The 20,771-nt window shown below is 38.3% G+C and overlaps 1 protein-coding gene across 6 annotated transcripts in view; it reads left to right on the top strand.

Moving 5' to 3' along the window:
* The window catches only part of LOC145242387 (androglobin-like), a 337,568-nt gene that overhangs the window by 143,334 nt on the left and 173,463 nt on the right, over positions 1–20,771 (top strand). For all 6 annotated transcript variants that reach the window (XM_080105409.1, XM_080105408.1, XM_080105404.1 and 3 more), the window contains one exon: positions 19,884–19,974. In XM_080105409.1, coding sequence (XP_079961535.1) covers positions 19,884–19,974 — 91 coding nt within the window. The remainder of the gene's footprint in view (positions 1–19,883; positions 19,975–20,771) is intronic.

The following is a 20,771-nucleotide window of genomic DNA, read 5'->3' as shown; positions in this document are numbered from 1 at the left end:
TTAGTGCCACTAAATAAGATGTCCGTAATAATGAGTTGATGTTATTGACATTGCAAAAGTTTTTGTCTGCTTTAAATAATCATTCTTTTTTCTTCAAAAATAATCTTTTGATTTTGTGGCAAATTGAGGATGTAGTATTGTTAAATGTCGCTGCAATTTAGCTGGCTTCAGGGCTTCATTCGACAACAACTTATGACAAAGTAAACACTGTGGTCTGTTAGCATTAGACACACTTAATGAATCCAAATCGAATATACTCCGCATTATATTTTCTTAATTTGTTTTTCTGAACAATCTCTTCTGTCTCTGTATCAGATTCTGAATTGATTTCATCATGAGCTTTCCATTTCAAAAATTTATCCATCAATAAAGTTTGCACCCTGAAACAGCAAAATTTGATAAAATATTTTTCGTATAAATAATGCAAGCTTAGTCATTTATGAACATAAATAAGTAAAAATCAGATATTCAGACATTAAGAATTCCTGACATGCGATCAATGCTCAAGCCCTGTTGTAATCCTATTCTGTACTACGCAGGAGATTTAATTTTGTGTAAAAAAACTATGCAGGAACACAACGTTGAATATATTTCAACAGCAATAACAAATAACTCTTAACATTTTTATAAATGTTCAAAATCATAGGAAAAAGAAAAAAATACATTTCATAAAAATGAAACCTTGGAGTGTAGGATTTGTGCCGATCAAGTACCTTGCTTCTGTTTTCATATTTGCCATATACGCACTGTAAACAAATTTAATAAATGTTCAACTGAAAAGTGAATTGTGTTGTATTAAAGAGGTTAAACGTATTTCTACCATTAGAATAAAATCCCAAAACAAAACGTTTATTATTTCAAACCCTTTTGACATTTAAAATTGAAAAACGCACACGTCAGTAATCAAGCCAATGCTACAGAACATAAAAAGAATAAAGAAAATAACCAAAAATTATTTCAAATAAAAAAGGCATATGGATTAAGTAGCAGAAATAAATTTAAACTATTTATTTAAAGAAAGTTCTTCCGTATGTCGGCCAATAAATAAAATCATTACGAAGGACAACAAATTTTTCATTTGTTTTAATTATGAAGTAGGTTAAAATAAGGTGTTATAAATAATAAGTAACAAGTATTTTAATATTACAAATTTTAACTACGTACTTTAAATTAAAAACTATCAATAACCTTATGTGTATCAATCATGATAATAAAAGAAACAAATTTTGTTAAAAATACATATTTTGAATTTTTAGTGCGTAAGTTGCATGGTAATAGATAATTAACTACCAGAATAAAAAAATGGTTAAAATAGATTTAGTTTACCACATTTATTAATTTATTATTAAAAATTTATTAAATTAAAACCATCAGACAAAATTTAAAATTGGCGGTGCTGATGGGGTTCCATTAAAGGAAAGAGCTTAAATTTAACTACAAAGTCAAAATTTTAGGTACATACATTTACAGATTATAAGAAGAAAAATATTGATTAAAAAAACATATATAAAATCAAATTACCCATAAAAAGTATTTGCTGTCTGGCTGCGGAGCCCCTGTCTTGTCCTTGTGGACCCCTGTGGTCCGCTGACCACAGTTTGAAAACCCATGGTCAAAGTGTTATTTTTTATTTTATTGGGTTCAAATGACCTTTGCTTGCCAATGATACAGACTTAGGTGACCAGTGCAGGATGATTTGCCCTTTTGATCTTTTCACAACATAGAGATAGTGATGATTGATCAGACAGGTTTTTTTCAACAGTCAGAGCCTTCACCAGAGTTACCACTGAGTACCAAGCAACACACAGGAACAGAATTGATGATTTTTTTTTTTTTTTTACAAAGGAGTTACCACTTATCAAGGCCCAGAGGTCACCCAAGGATAAGGGTTAATGAGTGTACAGTGGTCAAGAGAACATGTCATAGTCATCGTTGATAGTGGAAATTTGGTAAATTGGATTACTTAAGAGGATGGCTCATCAAGAATTTGTTCACACTGAACTTGAAGACAACCATATTGTAGTCAGTTGGAAAGCAGGAAAACGGAAGAGAGTTCCACAGGCATGCAGTTTTAAGAAAGAAGCTTTGTTCATGGTATCTATGTTTAGGTTTAGGCACAGATAAAGAGTGGGGAAAATTATTGATAGTGGTTTCAGCTAAAGTGTTTTTCATGAAAATCAGGATAGGGTGGACCCTAGATTGGAGCTCAGACGAGCATTTGCCATGAAAATAATGATAAAGCAGAGACAGGCTCTTCTGTGGGAAAGAAGTTGCAGGGAAGAAAAAAGGGTATCCCTCCACTATGCTATGAAGTCTATTTTGAACTCAAGGCAGGATAAGCTGCTTCTAGCACCTCCTGTCCAGATGTGGCAACAGAACTCCATCCTTGGACATACTTGGCTCTTATACAGGTAGAGAATTGCATCAGCAGTGAGATATCTACTGGAGCGGTAGAAGGATCCCACCATTTTTCCTGCAGCTCTTGCAACAGATTTGATGCATGTGCTCCATCTCAGATCAGGAGTAAAGGTCAGACCTAGAAATTTCTCAAAACATGGAGTCTCCCCAAGACGAGAACCACTCATTTCAATTGATGCTAGACGGGGATCAGAGCATTGATGATGGAAAGTTAGAAATTTGGTGTTAGATGTATTAAAATTAACCAGCCACCTTTTTCCCCATTGCACAATGTGATCAAGATCAGAGGAGAGAGAATCAGAGAGAACTTGATCGTTTACTGCCTTTGAAGTGTTTTCATAGATGGTAGTGTCGTCAGCATAAATGTCTACAAATGATCTTAGGATGTGATTTGGGAGATCATTGATGTGGATCAGGGAGACAGTTGGGCCGAGGATGAACCTGTTAGGGATTCCAGCTTTAATACAGTGAGCTTCTGATTTCTGTCCATCAACCACTATTCATATGAATCTATCAGAAAGAAATGATTTAATAATTGAAAAGACATTTCAAGCTATACCTAGCCAGAGATTTTGTGGAGCAGACATTTATGCCACACTCTATCAAAGGCCTTTGATATGCCAAGGGCAGTTACTCTGCAAAGGAAGCCTCCATCAAGAGATTCGCTAATCCTATGAGATGTAATTATTAGCACATCTGCTGTAGATCTAGCAGAATGGAAGCTATATTGCATGTCACTAAGGAGGTTATTTTTGCTGAGGTGGTTGACTACTTCTCTATTTGACACAGATTCTAGCAACTTACTCATGATGCACAGGAGATTGATTGATCTGTATTGAAAGGGAGATGAGCGATCACCTGAATTTTTAAATATGGGACATACTGATGAGATTTTCCAGAGTGTTGGGAAGCAATTCTCCTTAAGACAACACTTAAACAGCTTTGTAAGTATGGGAGCTAGTTCTGGTGGAAGCTTTTTGAGCACTATTATAGGAATGCCGTTCGGACCCGTTGCTTTACTGGAATTGAGATTATTAGCTTGGCAACATCATGCACAGATATTTGTAAGTCGCATAGCATGTTTTCAGACACAAGAGGAAATATGGGAGGTTGGCGGCCCTGATCACATAGAGTAGAATTAGCTGCAAAGTTTTTGGCTTTGTCTGATGCTGATGAGATTACATCAGGTTTATTGATGATGGTTGGACTAGAGCACACACTTCTGCTCAGGACCCTGTTTGTTATTTGCTAAAATTGATGGAACCAAGCCACTGCTCAGCTACTTTAGATTTGATGGACTGAGCATACAACTTTCTCGTGTTTTTTATTACTCTTTTACAGTGGTTGCTGGCAGTTCTGAAGGTGGCTTTAGTCTCAGTACATCTATTACGTTGGTAGCTATGGAAATAGTGATTTCTGTGTACAATGGCAGCAGCACATTCTGGAGAGAACCACAGCTGGCTGTTAGGTTTTTGCTGAAATTTTTTGGAGGGTATTAAGCAGTTTATACTTACAATTATTTATTCCGTCATGTCTGATATTATGGAAGACACATTCTTTTTAAACATGGAACGTAGAGGTAGATCTGATATATGTATATATGAGGTATGTCTGAGTGATTGGAAGATCTCAGTGGAGATAGAACGGAAGACAAACATAGGTCAGGGCAAGTTATGAGAAAAGAGTCTAGCAGACTTGCATACTGACCATCAGTGTCAGGCACAAGGGTTCGTGAACAATCTGAGTTAGGTCATAAACAATGGAGAAATCGTAACAGAACGTCCTCTTATCATCTGTCTTGTTTGAGTCGGCTAACCATTCCACATCGTGAACGTGAATGTTAGCCAAAGGATGAGCAGACAGGATGTGGTCAATTTTCTCAGATATACTCTTAAAGATAGTAACTGCTGTTATGGAGGTGATAGAGGGCAAATATAAACGCAGTGGTGTGAGCAAATGCAATCCAAAAGCACATATAGGGAAATTTAGAGTCTTCTCTCGAGATGTCCCTACCACATAAAAAGCCATCTTTAATGTAGGTACATATTCCATGCCCATGTCGATTTTGAGGGTCAGATTTGGATGTTAAATTAAAATATCCTTTAACTACGAATTTGTCTAGGGAAATAGTTGGTCCAATGCCAGTTTGACTTTGGAAGAATAGATCTAGTTTGGTTTCCTATAATTAGATTTCAACCTCTAGAAGATTGGAACATAGACTCCTGATGTTAGAGAAGGAGACATGGTAGTCGGGGTCTGCATTGGAAGTTGGAGTTCTGGGTTTAATCATGTATTCTTTCTGGAGACTTTTCATGATGGAGTTTTAGGATTTGTGGAATAAGTTGACAGACTTGGTTAGAGCAGGGCAGAGAGGAAAAGTAAGAAAAAAAAAGAAGTGAAGAAATATTTATTTTTGTAGACCATTATAAGGTAAAGCCATAACAATTACCCACTAATATGGCATCAAGAAGCCCCACTAGAAGCTACTGCAAAGTCCAGAATCCATTCACTAAATGGCAATACAGCAGCTCCAGTACTTTGCACCTGCTAATAGGACAGCCTCCTTAGTGGTTAGTCCAGGGTTTGGATTCCGTACTATAATGTCAGCCCAGAAAAACATTTACCCCCAGCACCCTTATTAGTGACATGGTTACAAGGATAGAAATAGAACCAGAAATTTTCCGGCATCTCAGGCGACTGCTAATGCAAAAATTCTGCCAACTTATAATACAGCTTTTTCTTCTCCCTTTGTCAGAAAAATCACTCGTTCTAAACAAGGAGTGAGAGACAAATTAGGAGAAGCGAGATTTAGGGGAGCAATGCATTGTCTACTCTTTATCAAAAAAAAATAGTAATAATAATATTAAGTATTCTACTTAATATAAGTTCAATTGACCTGTTTAGGGAAAAGTATGGCGATAAGTTTCCCTCTCTTTAACTGAAATAAAGAAAGAATTAAATTGACGATTTAATATGTATAATTCTTGAGCAACTTGGCTAAATTTTCTCGAGTCGTTGCCGACTTGATTTGAATGGAAATTGTCTATCCCCTTTGCTTTCATTCAGCACTAGGCGGCACATTTATTAGTACATCTATTTAAAAAGTATACTTAAAAATAATGAAAACAAAATAAAACTAATTACAATAATTCTTAATTAAAATAAGACTGAAAAAACTTTTCAATGATTATTAAAAAAAAAAATGATTAGAAAAACGTAATAAAAAAGAGTACATGCACAGGGGAGATATAGGCGTAAGAGAAAAAAGTGAAGGAACTGATTTGCCTCGTCACTGCTTCCGGTTGCAGCCATACCAGAAGTTAGGAAGTATGTTAGCTGACTATGACCATTTTCTGTGTAATTATTACATCATTTTATAGTTTAAAGTTGATAATTTCTTACTGTTTATATTGTTGATTTTTTTTAGAGGGAAATTCTACATTGTTTATCAAACCATAATGCATGATGAACTGAATTATGTACTTGTTAAGAGTACTAATCCATAGGTTTTGTGTATGAAATGTGAACATTTTTCTGAGAAATCCAATTTTTATATCAAGCCATATTTTTTTTAATCAATTAAGCTAATACTGTTTCTGAATTTTGATGAAAATTTTGGTTTAATGTGATTATAGTTATTGAACAATTCCAGCAGAAACTGATTGCTATATTGGTTGATGGTTGGTGTCAATAGTTAATTAACTTTTTACATTTTAAATTACTTATGTCTGATAGCTAATTAGTAATTTATCTCATTAAAATATACATTATCTAAACAATAAAAATAAAAATATATATGTAATGGTTGCATGGATCCAAAAATAAGGAACAAAAGTATAACTGATGAAGAATGTTTGATTTCTGGTTCACACATGGTTGTAATTGTACAATTCCTCAACATGAACGCTGAAAGATAGAGTAATAATTTCATTGTCAATGATTTAAAGTACAAAATAATAATTTAAATTCAATAGAAAACGAAAGGAGAGATATTAAAAATGTTAATGCACCTATGCCTTTTATTTGAAAATACGGTGTAGATGGTGCATGTCTCTTTGCTGAATGTTTACCAGCAAGCCAAAAAAGGGAGTTAACTTGTCGTTGTTTACAATATAACTAAATTAATATTAATACCATTTATAAAAATAAAATTTGCTGCTAAATCAGCATTAAAAAACATGTTAAACAAATTGTTTATTCATACATCCCGGTTATGACCCATAGATTTTTTTACTGATAGTTTAAAAACAATAAATATTTATCATTAGTGTCAGCAATGTTAAATTAAGTTTTAAAAAATATTAAAAGAATCATTATTGGAATTGGAAATTAGGCTCAAATTTTTCCAATATTAGATTTCAATACTTCAAAAAGTTTCAGTTTTTCAGATTCCAATTAATCGTCCCAACATTAATATATACATATGTATATATATATATATATATATATATATATATATATATATATATATATATATATAAGTGAAATAATAACTGAATTCTGTCAGCATTTGGTTATTGAGAAAGTGGTATTTTGATCAGTAACACTGATGAGCAATGAATTTAATAGTTGTTCTGTTTTTAAATATCAAATACAGTTACATAGTAAACAGCTCATGAGACGCATTTTCTATTTTACAATCTAAGTTAAGTTTATGGTTAACTGTTATATAGTTTAATTCCTTTTTTATTTGTGAATTTTTCAGTAGTAATTCAGTCTATGTAAGCGCTAAGTCTGCGATATCTTGAACTTAATTAGTAGGAAGTTAAATTAGGAATTTAAACTGCATTATTTTCATTAATATATATATATATATATATTTATTTATTTATTTGAAGGTAAACAGTTACATTTGGTCACTACAAACAACCATCTGTTTCAGTCAATGAGACTTTGTCAGGCGACCCTGAATCATTCGATACTCATACTGATACTAATGATGAACATTTATTGTTTTTCAACTATTAGTAAAACCAAAATCTATAGATCATAGCAGGGATGTACGAATAAACAATTTGTTTAACAGGTTTTTTGATGCTGATTTAGCAGCAAATTTTGCTCTTGTTAATGAGTACTATCTAACAACACCGCTCTATTCATTAGTCTCTATTTTCGAACATCTCAAGCCTGGATTTATATATATATATATATATATATATATATATATATATATATATATATATATATATATATTAATCTCAACACAACATGGAAGTGCTGAAACTTGATTGATCTGTGTCTGCAAGAGCAGCATACACAGATCAATGAACATTTAAGCATTTGCGTGTTGTGTCAGGATTAAGATATATATACATGCATACATATATAACAGAGAAAAGAATTCTTTTAGACCGTAGACGTCTTTCGCCATCCTCATCAGGGGCAAATGATGGCATTTTCGAACTTTTTTTTAAAAAAGAAAATATGGGATTGAAATTAAAATTATAATGAACATGGGAAGGATTAATTTACAATTATAATATAATATATGTACAGGAAAAAGGTGGGGGAAAGGATAAAATGAATTAACATGTGTGTGTGTATATATATATATATATATATATATATATATATATATATATATATATATATATATATAATGAGTATTAAAAAAAAAAAGTATTAAACTATCACGAATGGGGAATGATAATCCACATATAAATATATGGGGGGGGGAAAAAAAAAAGAGGAAAAAGGGAGTGTGGAAACATATCTGAAATATCTCTCTACAATTCGCCCAAAAAGTCCAGCGTGTTCATAAACTGTTTCTGCCTACAGAGAGAGGGTTTAAGGTGTGCAATAGAGATGGATTTGAGAGTTTTCAAATCATTACTCGATCAGCCTCGAAATAAGATTGAAAAAAAGTCGTCCTAATAAGCCTGCCCACATTTTGGGTTATCCAGTAGATGATTTCTAATTGCAGAATCTAAATTATTGTGGGTGGGGTTGAGGATAATTTTGTTTTTATTTTTATTTCAAAAACCTGAAAGAACATGTTGTCCAATTCTTGTCTCATAATGAACGCTGGTTCGCCCGACATAGACTGCATCACACTGACATTGGAATTTGTATATAATATTGTTAAGTTTTGTGCAAGGCAAACCGTCCTTTTTGAAAGAAGAAAATGCAGGTTTCGTATTAAAAATAACTCTAGGTACAACAGACGGAAAACAGTTGATTGATGAGCGGGACACATTTTTCACCAACCCACAGCAACTTAAGATAAACAGGACACTTTGAAGAGCCAAAGGTTACATCTTTATTAAATTGCTTGATTTTGAATTTGATACATTTATCAATCAAGAATTCTGGGTAGCCATTATCAACCAGAATTTCCTTAATTTTAGTAATTTCAGTATCTAGTCGACAAAGGGAACAAATAACCAAGGCCCTATGTACCAACGTATAAATTAACGTCAACCTAGTGGTTTTATGAGTAAAAGAACACCATTTAGTATATAGATCGGTAAAGGTAGGTTTTCTATATATAGAAGTAAGAAAACCTCCTCTGGACCTTTCAATCAACACATTGAGAAACGGGAGAGAGTTGTCCTTTTCTATTTCTATAGTAAAAGATAAAGCGTGATGTAAGGCATTGAGACGTTTAAAAAAATCTAAAGCCAGGTACTGAGAAGGAAAAGCCGCAAACGTATCATCTACATAACGAAAATATAAAGCAGGGGTGCTATGTGGTGAATTGAAAAGTTTTAATTTGTAAAACCTAACGAAAATGTCGGCAAGGATGGAGACTCCATCAATTTGTTGGTACATCACGTTATTGAAACTAAACTCGACGGATTTAGTGCAGAGAGAAAGGAGTTCAATAAAATACTTTTCTGGTAAAGAAGTGCATCGCAGCAAATAGAAATAGTCTTATCGATAGGCACGTTAGTAAATAAACTAGAGATACCAAATGAGCAAAAGAAAGCATTGTTTTGATTGTGAGTAGTATCTCTAATGATTTTGGAGAAAGTAAATGAATCAGAAACACATAAAGTAGAATAGAGTGCACGGACAGGTGAAAGTAGCTCAGTGAGCCATTGGGCAAGGTCATGTTGAGCAGAGCCAACCATGGATAAAATCGGTCTACAGGGAATATTATCTTTATGGATTTTAGGGAGACCATAAAGTCGAGGTCTCAAAGATCTAGTGGGTCGAATTTTCTGATAAATCTCTTTAGAGAGATAATTCTTTTTTAATAAGAAGTGCAAGCAGTTTTGCAATTTATTCTCAATATTTAAAGTATTATCGCATGTGTCGACTGGACCGAGTTTAAGAAATTTAGTAGTATCATCTAAAATATTTAACATTTTACTAATAAAATCAGTTCAGTTCAGGACGACTATGCCGGCACCTTTATCAGGTCTGGAAAAACAAATGTCTTTATTTTTCTTTAAATTAAGAACAGTAGAAAAATGAGATTTTTTCCAAACAAAATTCCTTGAATCAATTAACGAGTTGCTGTACGAATGTGCGGTACTAGATACATTAGTTTTCATAGCTGTAAGAGAATCTGAGGAACGGGCTGCATGATGTTTTAGCTGAGAAAACATCATTTCAAATTCAATAAGAACCTCAATATCACTGATGCATTTGGGAGGAACTGAAAAATTTAAACCTTTGGATAAAACCAGTTTCTCAGAGTCAGAAAAGACCACACTGGAAAAATTAAACAAGTGTTTATCCAGGTTAGTACTGTCCGAGCCAAATCTATTCCTAATTAGTAATGATAGCTGCTCATTGGATCTCTTAGTAAATGATTTCACACTATTCTTGTCAAGCTTCACAAGAAAACAATAAAAACGGACGAAATCAAAAAAGGACAAAAAATTGTAGGTAGAGTGCCATAAGCGATGACAACTAGTTAAAAGGTATTCAAGTTGGTGATAAAATATATATATGGATATATCTATATACTCGTATCACATCGTATCGTATTATTGGCCCTTCGGTTGTCTCCTCCATGGTCTTGCCAGACCACTAATATATATATATATATATATATATATATATATATATATATATATATATTAATAAAAATAATGCAGCTTAAATTCATAAGGATGCTAATTAAGTTCAAGATATTGCAGACTTAGCACTTACATGAATTACTGAAAAAAGACTGAATTACTGCTGAAAAATTCATGAATACAAAAGGGAATTCAACTATATAACAGTTAATCATGTTATGATGTTATGATTTAGATCTCGTTTTGACTTGGGGACGCCGTCATACTGTCTGCCACGTGTCACCGTGACGACCACCACTCAAGTTTCATGATTCCTGACCGCTTTGGGGAGAAACTGACTACGTAGGGATTCACGCTACGATCGCTACCATGGCACCAAAGTCGAGGCACATGATCATGGTTACCTCCACAAAATTACGGGCAAAACGCTTAGATGCCTTACACACCGTAGCGAAAACAACAACCCAAAAGAAACACAGTTTTCTCGACATGGAGGCAATTTCTTCATCACTAACCGTTTGTCTACAACTACGTCCGCGTGCTTGCTATATTTAGCGAAGCCAAGGAAAAGACAGGAAAAGGACCACCAGCCTCGCCATCACCACAACGCTACGGCTGTCGCGACCAATGCTACTACTACTACAACGAAGGCTTCGGCGCGCCTTCTAACAACAACAACTATCGCTATTGACACACGATTATAACCAGCACTGCTGCTACTACCATTACCAACGAAGGCTACGTCGCGCCTTCTAACAACAACAACTATCGCTATTGACACACGATTATAACCAGCACTGCTGCTACTACCATTACCAACGAAGGCTTCGTCGCGCCTTCTAACAACAACAACTATCGCTATTGACACACGATTATAACCAGCACTGCTGCTACTACCATTACCAACGAAGGCTTCGTCGCGCCTTCTAACAACAACAACTATCGCTATTGACACACGATTATAACCAGCACTGCTGCTACTACCATTACCAACGAAGGCTACGTCGCGCCTTCTAACAACAACAACTATCGCTATTGACACACGATTATAACCAGACCAGCACTGCTGCTACTACTATTACAAACGAAGGTTTCGTCGCGCCTTCTAACAACAACAACTATCGCTATTGACACACGATTATAACCAGACCAGCACTGCTGCTACTACTATTACAAACGAAGGTTTCGTCGTGCCTTATAACCACAATAACAACAACTAACAACAATCTGCCATCTTCACCCCAAGGACAGCTCGTTATTATTCTGTGTTATTTATTAGAAAATAAATTGTTGAGTTCGTTCAAATCTTAATCCTGTGTTGTCTATTCTTTTTGCTTGTCACCATACGCTTCATAACATAACAACTGGTGTCAGAAGCGTGCGACAGGTAGAATGGACTACTCAGGGTGCACCCGTAACGAACTTCTCAGTTTTATCAGAGACCAGAAATCGGCACTCCTCCAGCTAAAATCGAGTACATCACGACCAGACGAGGCCCTTATCCTCGAAATAAAAGCGGACCTAGAGATTATGCTCTCCACCCTCAAATCGACCACCTTAAACGCCACGCCCAAAGCCGATAATAACGACTACAATCTGATGATCAGATTACAGGCCATACACGATTCGGTAAAGGACATAAAAAAGTTCAACCCCGGGAACGATGTTAACCGCTTCATCACGGATGTAAACAAAACATACATGATACATGTCAAGCCGGAAATCAGTACACACCCTAGTATCGAAAAAGAGTTTGTCAGAATCTGCAAACAGCTTCTGAACGAAGGGATATTCCAGCAAATGACGGACTCCCAACACGACACATCTACCTTCGAGCAACTCAAAGCATACCTCATAACGACCCACGGCAGCCAAATGACAAACTTCCAGCACCTCAGCCGGGCTTGGGATTTGCAGCGTCGAGATGGGGAGAGATTGACAGATTTCGCTGGCCGACTGGAAAACACGATTAGAGAGGCTGCAGTACACATAAAGGCAAAATTTAAGTCAGACCACTCACGGGAAATACCTGCAGATACTGTCTTCTCTCTCATGGGTGCAATGCTAATGAGTGAGAAGGTGAAAGCCTGGACACCGAGCTTATACCCACACATCGTCAAAACAATGGATAAGCATTATACGGCGGGTGGGATAGCTAGTGATGTACAGCGGTACATCGACTGTGGTGTCAAAACGGACGATGAAATCAATGATAGTCCCATCGCGTACTACGCAAACAGGCCACAACGATCTGATCAAAGGACCAGGCGAACTGAACACAATGTGAACAGGCAAACTCTCCGCCCACAGGCAAGGAAAGATACCACAACACTGCGCAACACCAAACCCACTGGCACTCGCGGCCATTTTCAGATGCGCAGGGATGATGAACACAATCAGGATGCTGAGATCTGCCAAAACTACATGAAAGGCTATGCATGCTTCCATGGACGCAACTGTCGGTACCGGCACCCACCTCGTGCCCAGGCATATATCGCAACAGACGACAAGGATATGCCACCGGAAGATACTCTCCCCACTACCATGGCCGAGGATTTTCAATACGGACCAGGCGAGATGTGATGGCTCACCCCGTGGTCCAACAGACTCACCATCACATATTTAACTTTCATCAACACTCGGCGCAGAAGTCACCTTTCGTCAACACACATTTCATGATCGAGGGAGCTACGTTCTCGGACATATCTATGTTGGACTCAGGCTGCTCCACTTGCATTATGCCAGTGTCTCGAATACCTGAAGAGGTCAGACGTCGAATAACGCCATCCAACGTGCATGTGAGAGGCATAAACGGCAGCATCCATATCCTTGGCGAACTTAATTGTGGCATCGCCATCGGCAACCACGATTCACCCAGGTTCGACGGGATCAACATGCTGATAACATCCGCTATATCTCCAATCCTGATCGGCCAAAGCATCCTTGGTCACAGCACACTAGACTCCTACACAATCGACCACCAAAAATCAACGATCGAATTCAGACGCACGCTCGCGTCCACTCCGATAACTCACACGGCAGCAATACTACCAGCTCTTACACAGAAGATACCAGCTGATGATACCACATTTGGAGCCCACACCATCGATCATTCCACTAGACTCACACAGCCCAGCCCCAAGACACTAAATGAAAAACTACACTGGCTACAGAGTAATGTGGGTGTGGCATTGCCCAACCATCCAAACCGCGACGAACTGGAGGCCACAGCAGACTTAATCATCCGCTTCGCCGACATCATGGGTACCGAAAAGGGAGAAAAGGGTACCTTCATCAGACCAGTTCGAATACCAACCAATGGCCAATCCCGCTGTCAGAAGCAACACCCAATCACCCAGGCTCTCGAGGCTGACGTCGATGCTGAAATCATGCACATGGCCGCCAGAGAGATCATCGAACCATGCAAGGACCCCAAGGGTTTTAATAGCCGTGTATTTGCCGTTCGCAAGAAGAACGGGGCAATCCGGGTAGTTGCCAACTTCAAAGCAACACTCAACAAGGTCCTAGTCGATCTCGACCCCTACCCCATACCTACGATTGACCACCTGTTCCACAGAATCGGCGAAGGAAATAAATATTTTGCATCCCTTGATCTTCGCAGTGGCTATTGGCAGATCGCTATCGACGAGCGTGATCGACACAAAACTGCATTCACATGGAAGGGCAAATGCTACCAATACACACGACTCGCCTTTGGTCTCACATCTGCCGGACAAATCTTCTCCCGCTGCATAGCTGAAGCCTTGGCCACTGTTACATCTCGCACCAACATATCCTCGTACATTGATGACAACCTAGTCCACGCCAAAACATTTGAAGGATACATACTGGCACTGGAGCAACTATTCACCGCCCTACGTAAATTTGGACTAAAATTGAATCCGGATAAATGTACCTTCCTCGCGAACGAAGCAAAATTCCTCGGTCGCATCGTAAATAGCAAGGGTTTCAAGGCCGACCCCGAATACGTCCGCGCCATCATGGAAATGAAGCCTCCAACAACAAAAAAGGAACTGCAAGGCCTCATAGGTCGTTTAGTGTGGATACGGCAATTCCTGGAGACACGGGTACAGGAACAAATCAGGTCGGACACATTTTCCAGCATCATGACCCCCATCCATGAACTGAATAGGGCTGGCAAACCATTTGCATGGACTGAGCAGGCGGACAAGGCCTTTAATAAGATAAAGAAACGACTGTCCTCGCCTCCTGTCATTTCATTCCCTGATTTTGATCAACTCTTCACGCTCACCACTGATGCGAGTGACACCGCATGTGGGGCCATCCTAATGCAAGAAGATGACAGGGGAAAGAAGATCATAGCAGTCGCTTCACACATATTTAACACCACGGAACAAAACTGGTCCACAACTGAACGCGAGGCATACGCAATAAAGTGGGCCATAGCAAAATTCGACTACTTCCTACACAGCCGCCCCTTCGTCATCTTCACCGACCACAGATCACTAACCTATCTGGATCAGCGGGTATTCAACAATGCCAAAATCCGCAGATGGCAGGAAGAGATCGCATGCTATAAATTCGTCCTGGAATTTGTGGAGGGCGAATCCAATGTCTGGGCCGACATGCTCAGCAGAAGTCATGGCCAAAGAAAAAATAACAGACCAGCTGACGCCAACCCTGCAGGCAAAACATTCCGAATCCAGGGTTCGGACCTACGTATTTACATCCCATCCTGGTGTATGGACGAAATTGATGGATCAATGCTCATCCCCGAAGCACACACACCTCAGAACACCCGCCACCACAAGAATATTGTGGATGCGTTCTTTGCCTATCACTCTTCATCGACCATCCCCACAAAATACAATTGTGACCATATCAATATCGCTGCTGAGCAATGCACAGACAACACACTGTCGAGAATCATCAAAACCCTCCAGACGAATAACTCCAGCAAAAACTGTAACATCGACCCCGATGACCATCGGGCCCCCATACTCAACAAATACATCCACCAGTTCTACCTGGAGCCCGGCACATCTGTCTTGATGATTAGGGACAACAATCATTCCCCAAAACTGGTCGTACCATACAAACTCCGTCCCAAGTACCTGCATCAGGCCCATGACTGCATCAATCATTCAGGTATCGCCCGCATGCGCGAACATCTATCCGGCTACTGGTGGGAATGCAAGGACCATGACATCAGGACGTATGTCAACTCCTGCGAAACATGTGCCAAGCGGAAGGGTAACTATGGCAAACGTAAGGTCTGGCCCACCGGGCACTGCAAACGTGGAGAAAGACCGTTCGAAATCATCTACATTGATTTCGTCACGATGCCAATTTCAAAGGGGAAACGCTACATCCTAACCATGCTGGACAGTTTCAGTAGACACCTTACGGCTGTGCCGTGTTCCAGAGATCGTGCGATCGATGCTGCCCGTGGAATTTACAGTTTCTTCCTTCGACACCGGGAAATACCACGCATTGTTTCATCCGATCGCGGAACCCACTTCACGGGGGAGGTATACAGGATCTTTTGCCAACTCACATCAATCACGCAGGAATTACATTGTGCCTGGCGACCACAAAGCTCAGGTAACATTGAACGACAGCATCGCACGATGAAAAACGCCATATACATGCTGTGCGAAGATAGAGACTGTGAGTGGACCGACGTCCTCGAATCCGTCATCTCATCAATGAATGCTACCATCAACAGTGCCACTGGAGCGTCACCACACTATATAATCACTGGTCGGCAGCCCAACATTGGTTTGCCAAGATTACCCGACAACAGTATCACAAACCCCAGCCCCACGGCTTACGGCATGCAGGTCAATGCCCTGTTAAGACAAGTTCATCGACACGTCGCGCTGGCCAACAATGAAGCTGACCACGCCCAAGACCCAAATTTAGACAAGGACATGAATAAGGAACCAATACAAGTCGGTGACAAGGTACTAATCCACCGGCCTCAATCAGCTATTGCTCACGCATCTCACCTACCCTGGATCGGTACCTTCGAAGTGGCCAAGACCAACAGCATGGTGATCCAGATAAAAAATGATGATGGCCAGAGTGAATGGGTTCACCGGGCACATGTCCGCCGATTAATACCACGTCCAAAACATTTGTCCCCCAATCTACCTCCTCTACCCTACCCAACTCGTCAATCTACCGAAGAGACAACGCTTCCACCCAAGGCAGGGGCACACAGAGCGTTGCAGGACCCCATATACGTAGAAACCCCTCGACTACCGTCCGGATACAGATCGGACCTGATTCGGAATCGGTCAACACGAGGCCAGCTTCCTAAACGGTTTAAGGATTTCATCATGGGTTGATTCCATTCACACATGCAACTATGACCGCACTGGACAATTCAAGCCAAAATGAGATCTGGGGGAGCTGTTATGATGTTATGATTTAGATCTCGTTTTGACTTGGGGACGCCGTCATACTGTCTGCCACGTGTCACCGTGACGACCACCACTCAAGTTTCATGATTCCTGACCGCTTTGGGGAGAAACTGACTACGTAGGGATTCACGCTACGATCGCTACCATGGCACCAAAGTCGAGGCACATGATCATGGTTACCTCCACAAAATTACGGGCAAAACGCTTAGATGCCTTACACACCGTAGCGAAAACAACAACCCAAAAGAAACACAGTTTTCTCGACATGGAGGCAATTTCTTCATCACTAACCGTTTGTCTACAACTACGTCCGCGTGCTTGCTATATTTAGCGAAGCCAAGGAAAAGACAGGAAAAGGACCACCAGCCTCGCCATCACCACAACGCTACGGCTGTCGCGACCAATGCTACTACTACTACAACGAAGGCTTCGGCGCGCCTTCTAACAACAACAACTATCGCTATTGACACACGATTATAACCAGCACTGCTGCTACTACCATTACCAACGAAGGCTACGTCGCGCCTTCTAACAACAACAACTATCGCTATTGACACACGATTATAACCAGCACTGCTGCTACTACCATTACCAACGAAGGCTTCGTCGCGCCTTCTAACAACAACAACTATCGCTATTGACACACGATTATAACCAGCACTGCTGCTACTACCATTACCAACGAAGGCTTCGTCGCGCCTTCTAACAACAACAACTATCGCTATTGACACACGATTATAACCAGCACTGCTGCTACTACCATTACCAACGAAGGCTACGTCGCGCCTTCTAACAACAACAACTATCGCTATTGACACACGATTATAACCAGACCAGCACTGCTGCTACTACTATTACAAACGAAGGTTTCGTCGCGCCTTCTAACAACAACAACTATCGCTATTGACACACGATTATAACCAGACCAGCACTGCTGCTACTACTATTACAAACGAAGGTTTCGTCGTGCCTTATAACCACAATAACAACAACTAACAACAATCTGCCATCTTCACCCCAAGGACAGCTCGTTATTATTCTGTGTTATTTATTAGAAAATAAATTGTTGAGTTCGTTCAAATCTTAATCCTGTGTTGTCTATTCTTTTTGCTTGTCACCATACGCTTCATAACATAACAATCATAAATAAGGAACCTTAACTTAGCTTGTGAAAATATGCATCATGAGCTGTTTAAGCTGATTTTCCATATATATATATATATATATATATATATATATATATATATATATATAAAATAAAAATTGCAATTAAATTTACCAAAATGATCCAAGATGGTAAAATTAAAGTATATTATAAATATTAAAGAATTAATATTTATAAAGTTATCTCAGCCAGATGTAAAAGCTCGATAAAACCAAATAGGAAATAGAGCTTATAATATGAGAAAACAGTTAATAAAACATGTTAAAAACACTTTGAAATGAGTTAAAAACATATTTAATCTGAAAAGGAAACACTAGATAAGTGGATAGTCCTTAATCTGCGGAGTTTCGAAGAAATACTTTCCTTCTCATCAGAGGGTAGGAATTAGCAAAATGCGGGATCGGATTTTGCATGCAAAAGTATTTGATGAAACAACAAGTAAGTCAAAGATCTTACTTGGAAACAAAAAAAGTGAAGTAGAGGGAATATGGTGAAGAAAAAGGTGATTACGCATGAATGGATAATCTGGTGGAAGATAAAAAATCCAATGATGGTAAAATCCAAATGTATAACTTCAAGAAAGTTAATTGAATTTCCATTTGCACAAGTAAAATCACTAGAAATCCCGTAATTGGAAGAAGATGGTCCATAATAATCCAAAGGCAGAAATCCATGGAATAATTCACAAAAATGTGTACAAGGAAAAAAGGAAAAGATTCCAATAATAAATAAAAGAAAAATAAGATATGCTTTTCACTCTACTTCCGAGACATAAATAAAAAAAGTCCGGCCTTTTAATATATATATATATGTATATATTAAAACGGCCAGACTTTTTTTTTTAATGCTGACCTGTTGGATTTTGTGTTCATCTGATTTATATGTATATTTATTTGTAAAATAATGTGTGAAATTTGTCATCATCATCATTGTCTACAGAGAAGTGTGAGTCTCATAAACGAGCATTAAAAAAAAAAAAATCCAGCCGTTTTAAATGTTTTAATTGGATTTTGTTTCTGTCTGATTTCTACGTCTATTCATTTGTAAAAGTGCACAAACCTTTCAACGAGTGACTGTCTCTTCTACGAATTTTGTGTATTAGATTGTTTTTCTTTTTTATTCATGTTAAATTCATTTAAATGTACCCATCATCATTGTCGTCCTGATCATTGAGGATTTATGATGCTCCTTCATGTATATTCTACATGCATGTGTATCTGTGTGCATCTATGTGTGTATGTGTCTGTATATGTGTATGTATGTTTGCGTGCATATGAATGTATGCACATATGTGTGTGTGTGTATATGTTTATTTGCATGCGTATGTAGGGTGGACAGGGCTCCCGTAAGCCGTGGTGAAGGCAACTCCTCTAGGAAAAGTAAATCTCTGATTTAAAAAACCATAAAGCAAAGGACCAGTACCCGCATTAAGCTGGTCTGTAGTTTGACTTGTTGCTGGCTATCTTGTTCTTGCTTGTTGCTGGATCTCAACATTTTGAACCGAGAGAGAGATTTAGCTGTCGTACAAAGCCAAAACTCTGTAATAACATGTTTGTATAGATGCTCCCTCAGACATTTGTCTAAAAAAAAAAGAAAAAAAATCTTATCATGAGGTGCCGATTTCGAATCTTGCTAGATTCAGCCACTCTGAGATGAGTCGTGGACGATGAAACACGTGTTAGTGGATAATTACATTTTAAAAATAATATATATGCCGCACACCAATAAGGGGGTACTAGATCGGTCAATGGGAAAATTATTCCCAACAAGCATTTAGATAAAAATGCACTTTCGTATAAATACTTGAATTCATTCAAGAAAGTATCGCTAACAAAAACAAATAAAAACATCTATATATATATATATATATATATATATATAATAAAATACTAAGAATAGTTATTTCTTTTACTTTTTCAGTCATAGAAGATGTTGCTCCAGTGAGGAGCTTAGAAGTTGCCTCAGCATTTTTAAATTACAAAATCAAGCCAATGTCAATTCCTTCAGCCACGTGAGTTTATATAATTTTTTTATTTTTCTCATCAATATTTCAAAATACACAAACAACAATGTCTGTTTCCAGAGCTATTCATTTCAATTGATGCCAGAGGAGGACCAGAGCATTGATGATGTAAAGATAAAAGCTTGGTTTTAGATGCATTAAAAGTAACAAGCCACCTCTTTCCCCATTGTACCACTTGCTCAAAATTAGAGGAGAAAGAATCCGAGAGAACTTGGTCGTTTACGGTCTTAGATGTGCTACCATAGATAGTAGTGTCATCAGCAACGTCATCAGCAATGTCTACGAATGATGTAAGGATATGATTTGGAAGATCATTATTATAGATCAGGAAGAGAGTTGGGCCCAGGATGGACTCCTGAGGGACTCCAGCATTAATACTAAGAGCTTCTGATTTTTGCCCATCAACCACTACTCTTATGAACCTATCAGAGAGAAATGATTTAATAATTGAGAAGACATTTCCAGCTATACCGTAGCTGGAGATCTTGTGTAGTAAATCTTTATGCCATACTCTATCAAAGGCCTTTGATATGTCAAGAGCAATTGCCCTAGAAAGGTAGCCTCTGTCGAGAGATTCGCTAATCCTATGAGATATAACTGTAAGCACATCTGCTGTAGAGCTAGCAGAACGGAAACCATATTGTGTGTCACTAAGAAGGTTATTTTTGCTGAGATGGTTGATTACTTCTCTATTTAACACAGATTCCAGCAACTTACTCATGACACACAGGAGACTTATTGGCCTGTACTGTGAGGGAGATGAGCGATCACCTGAATTCTTAAAT

Source organism: Euprymna scolopes, chromosome 21 (genome assembly GCF_053919585.1).
Source record: "Euprymna scolopes isolate OS-2025 chromosome 21, ASM5391958v1, whole genome shotgun sequence".
Taxonomy (NCBI): domain Eukaryota; kingdom Metazoa; phylum Mollusca; class Cephalopoda; order Sepiida; family Sepiolidae; genus Euprymna; species Euprymna scolopes.
The sequence above is the reverse complement of the archived record's forward strand: the minus strand, read 5'-3'. Positions and strand labels throughout refer to the sequence as shown.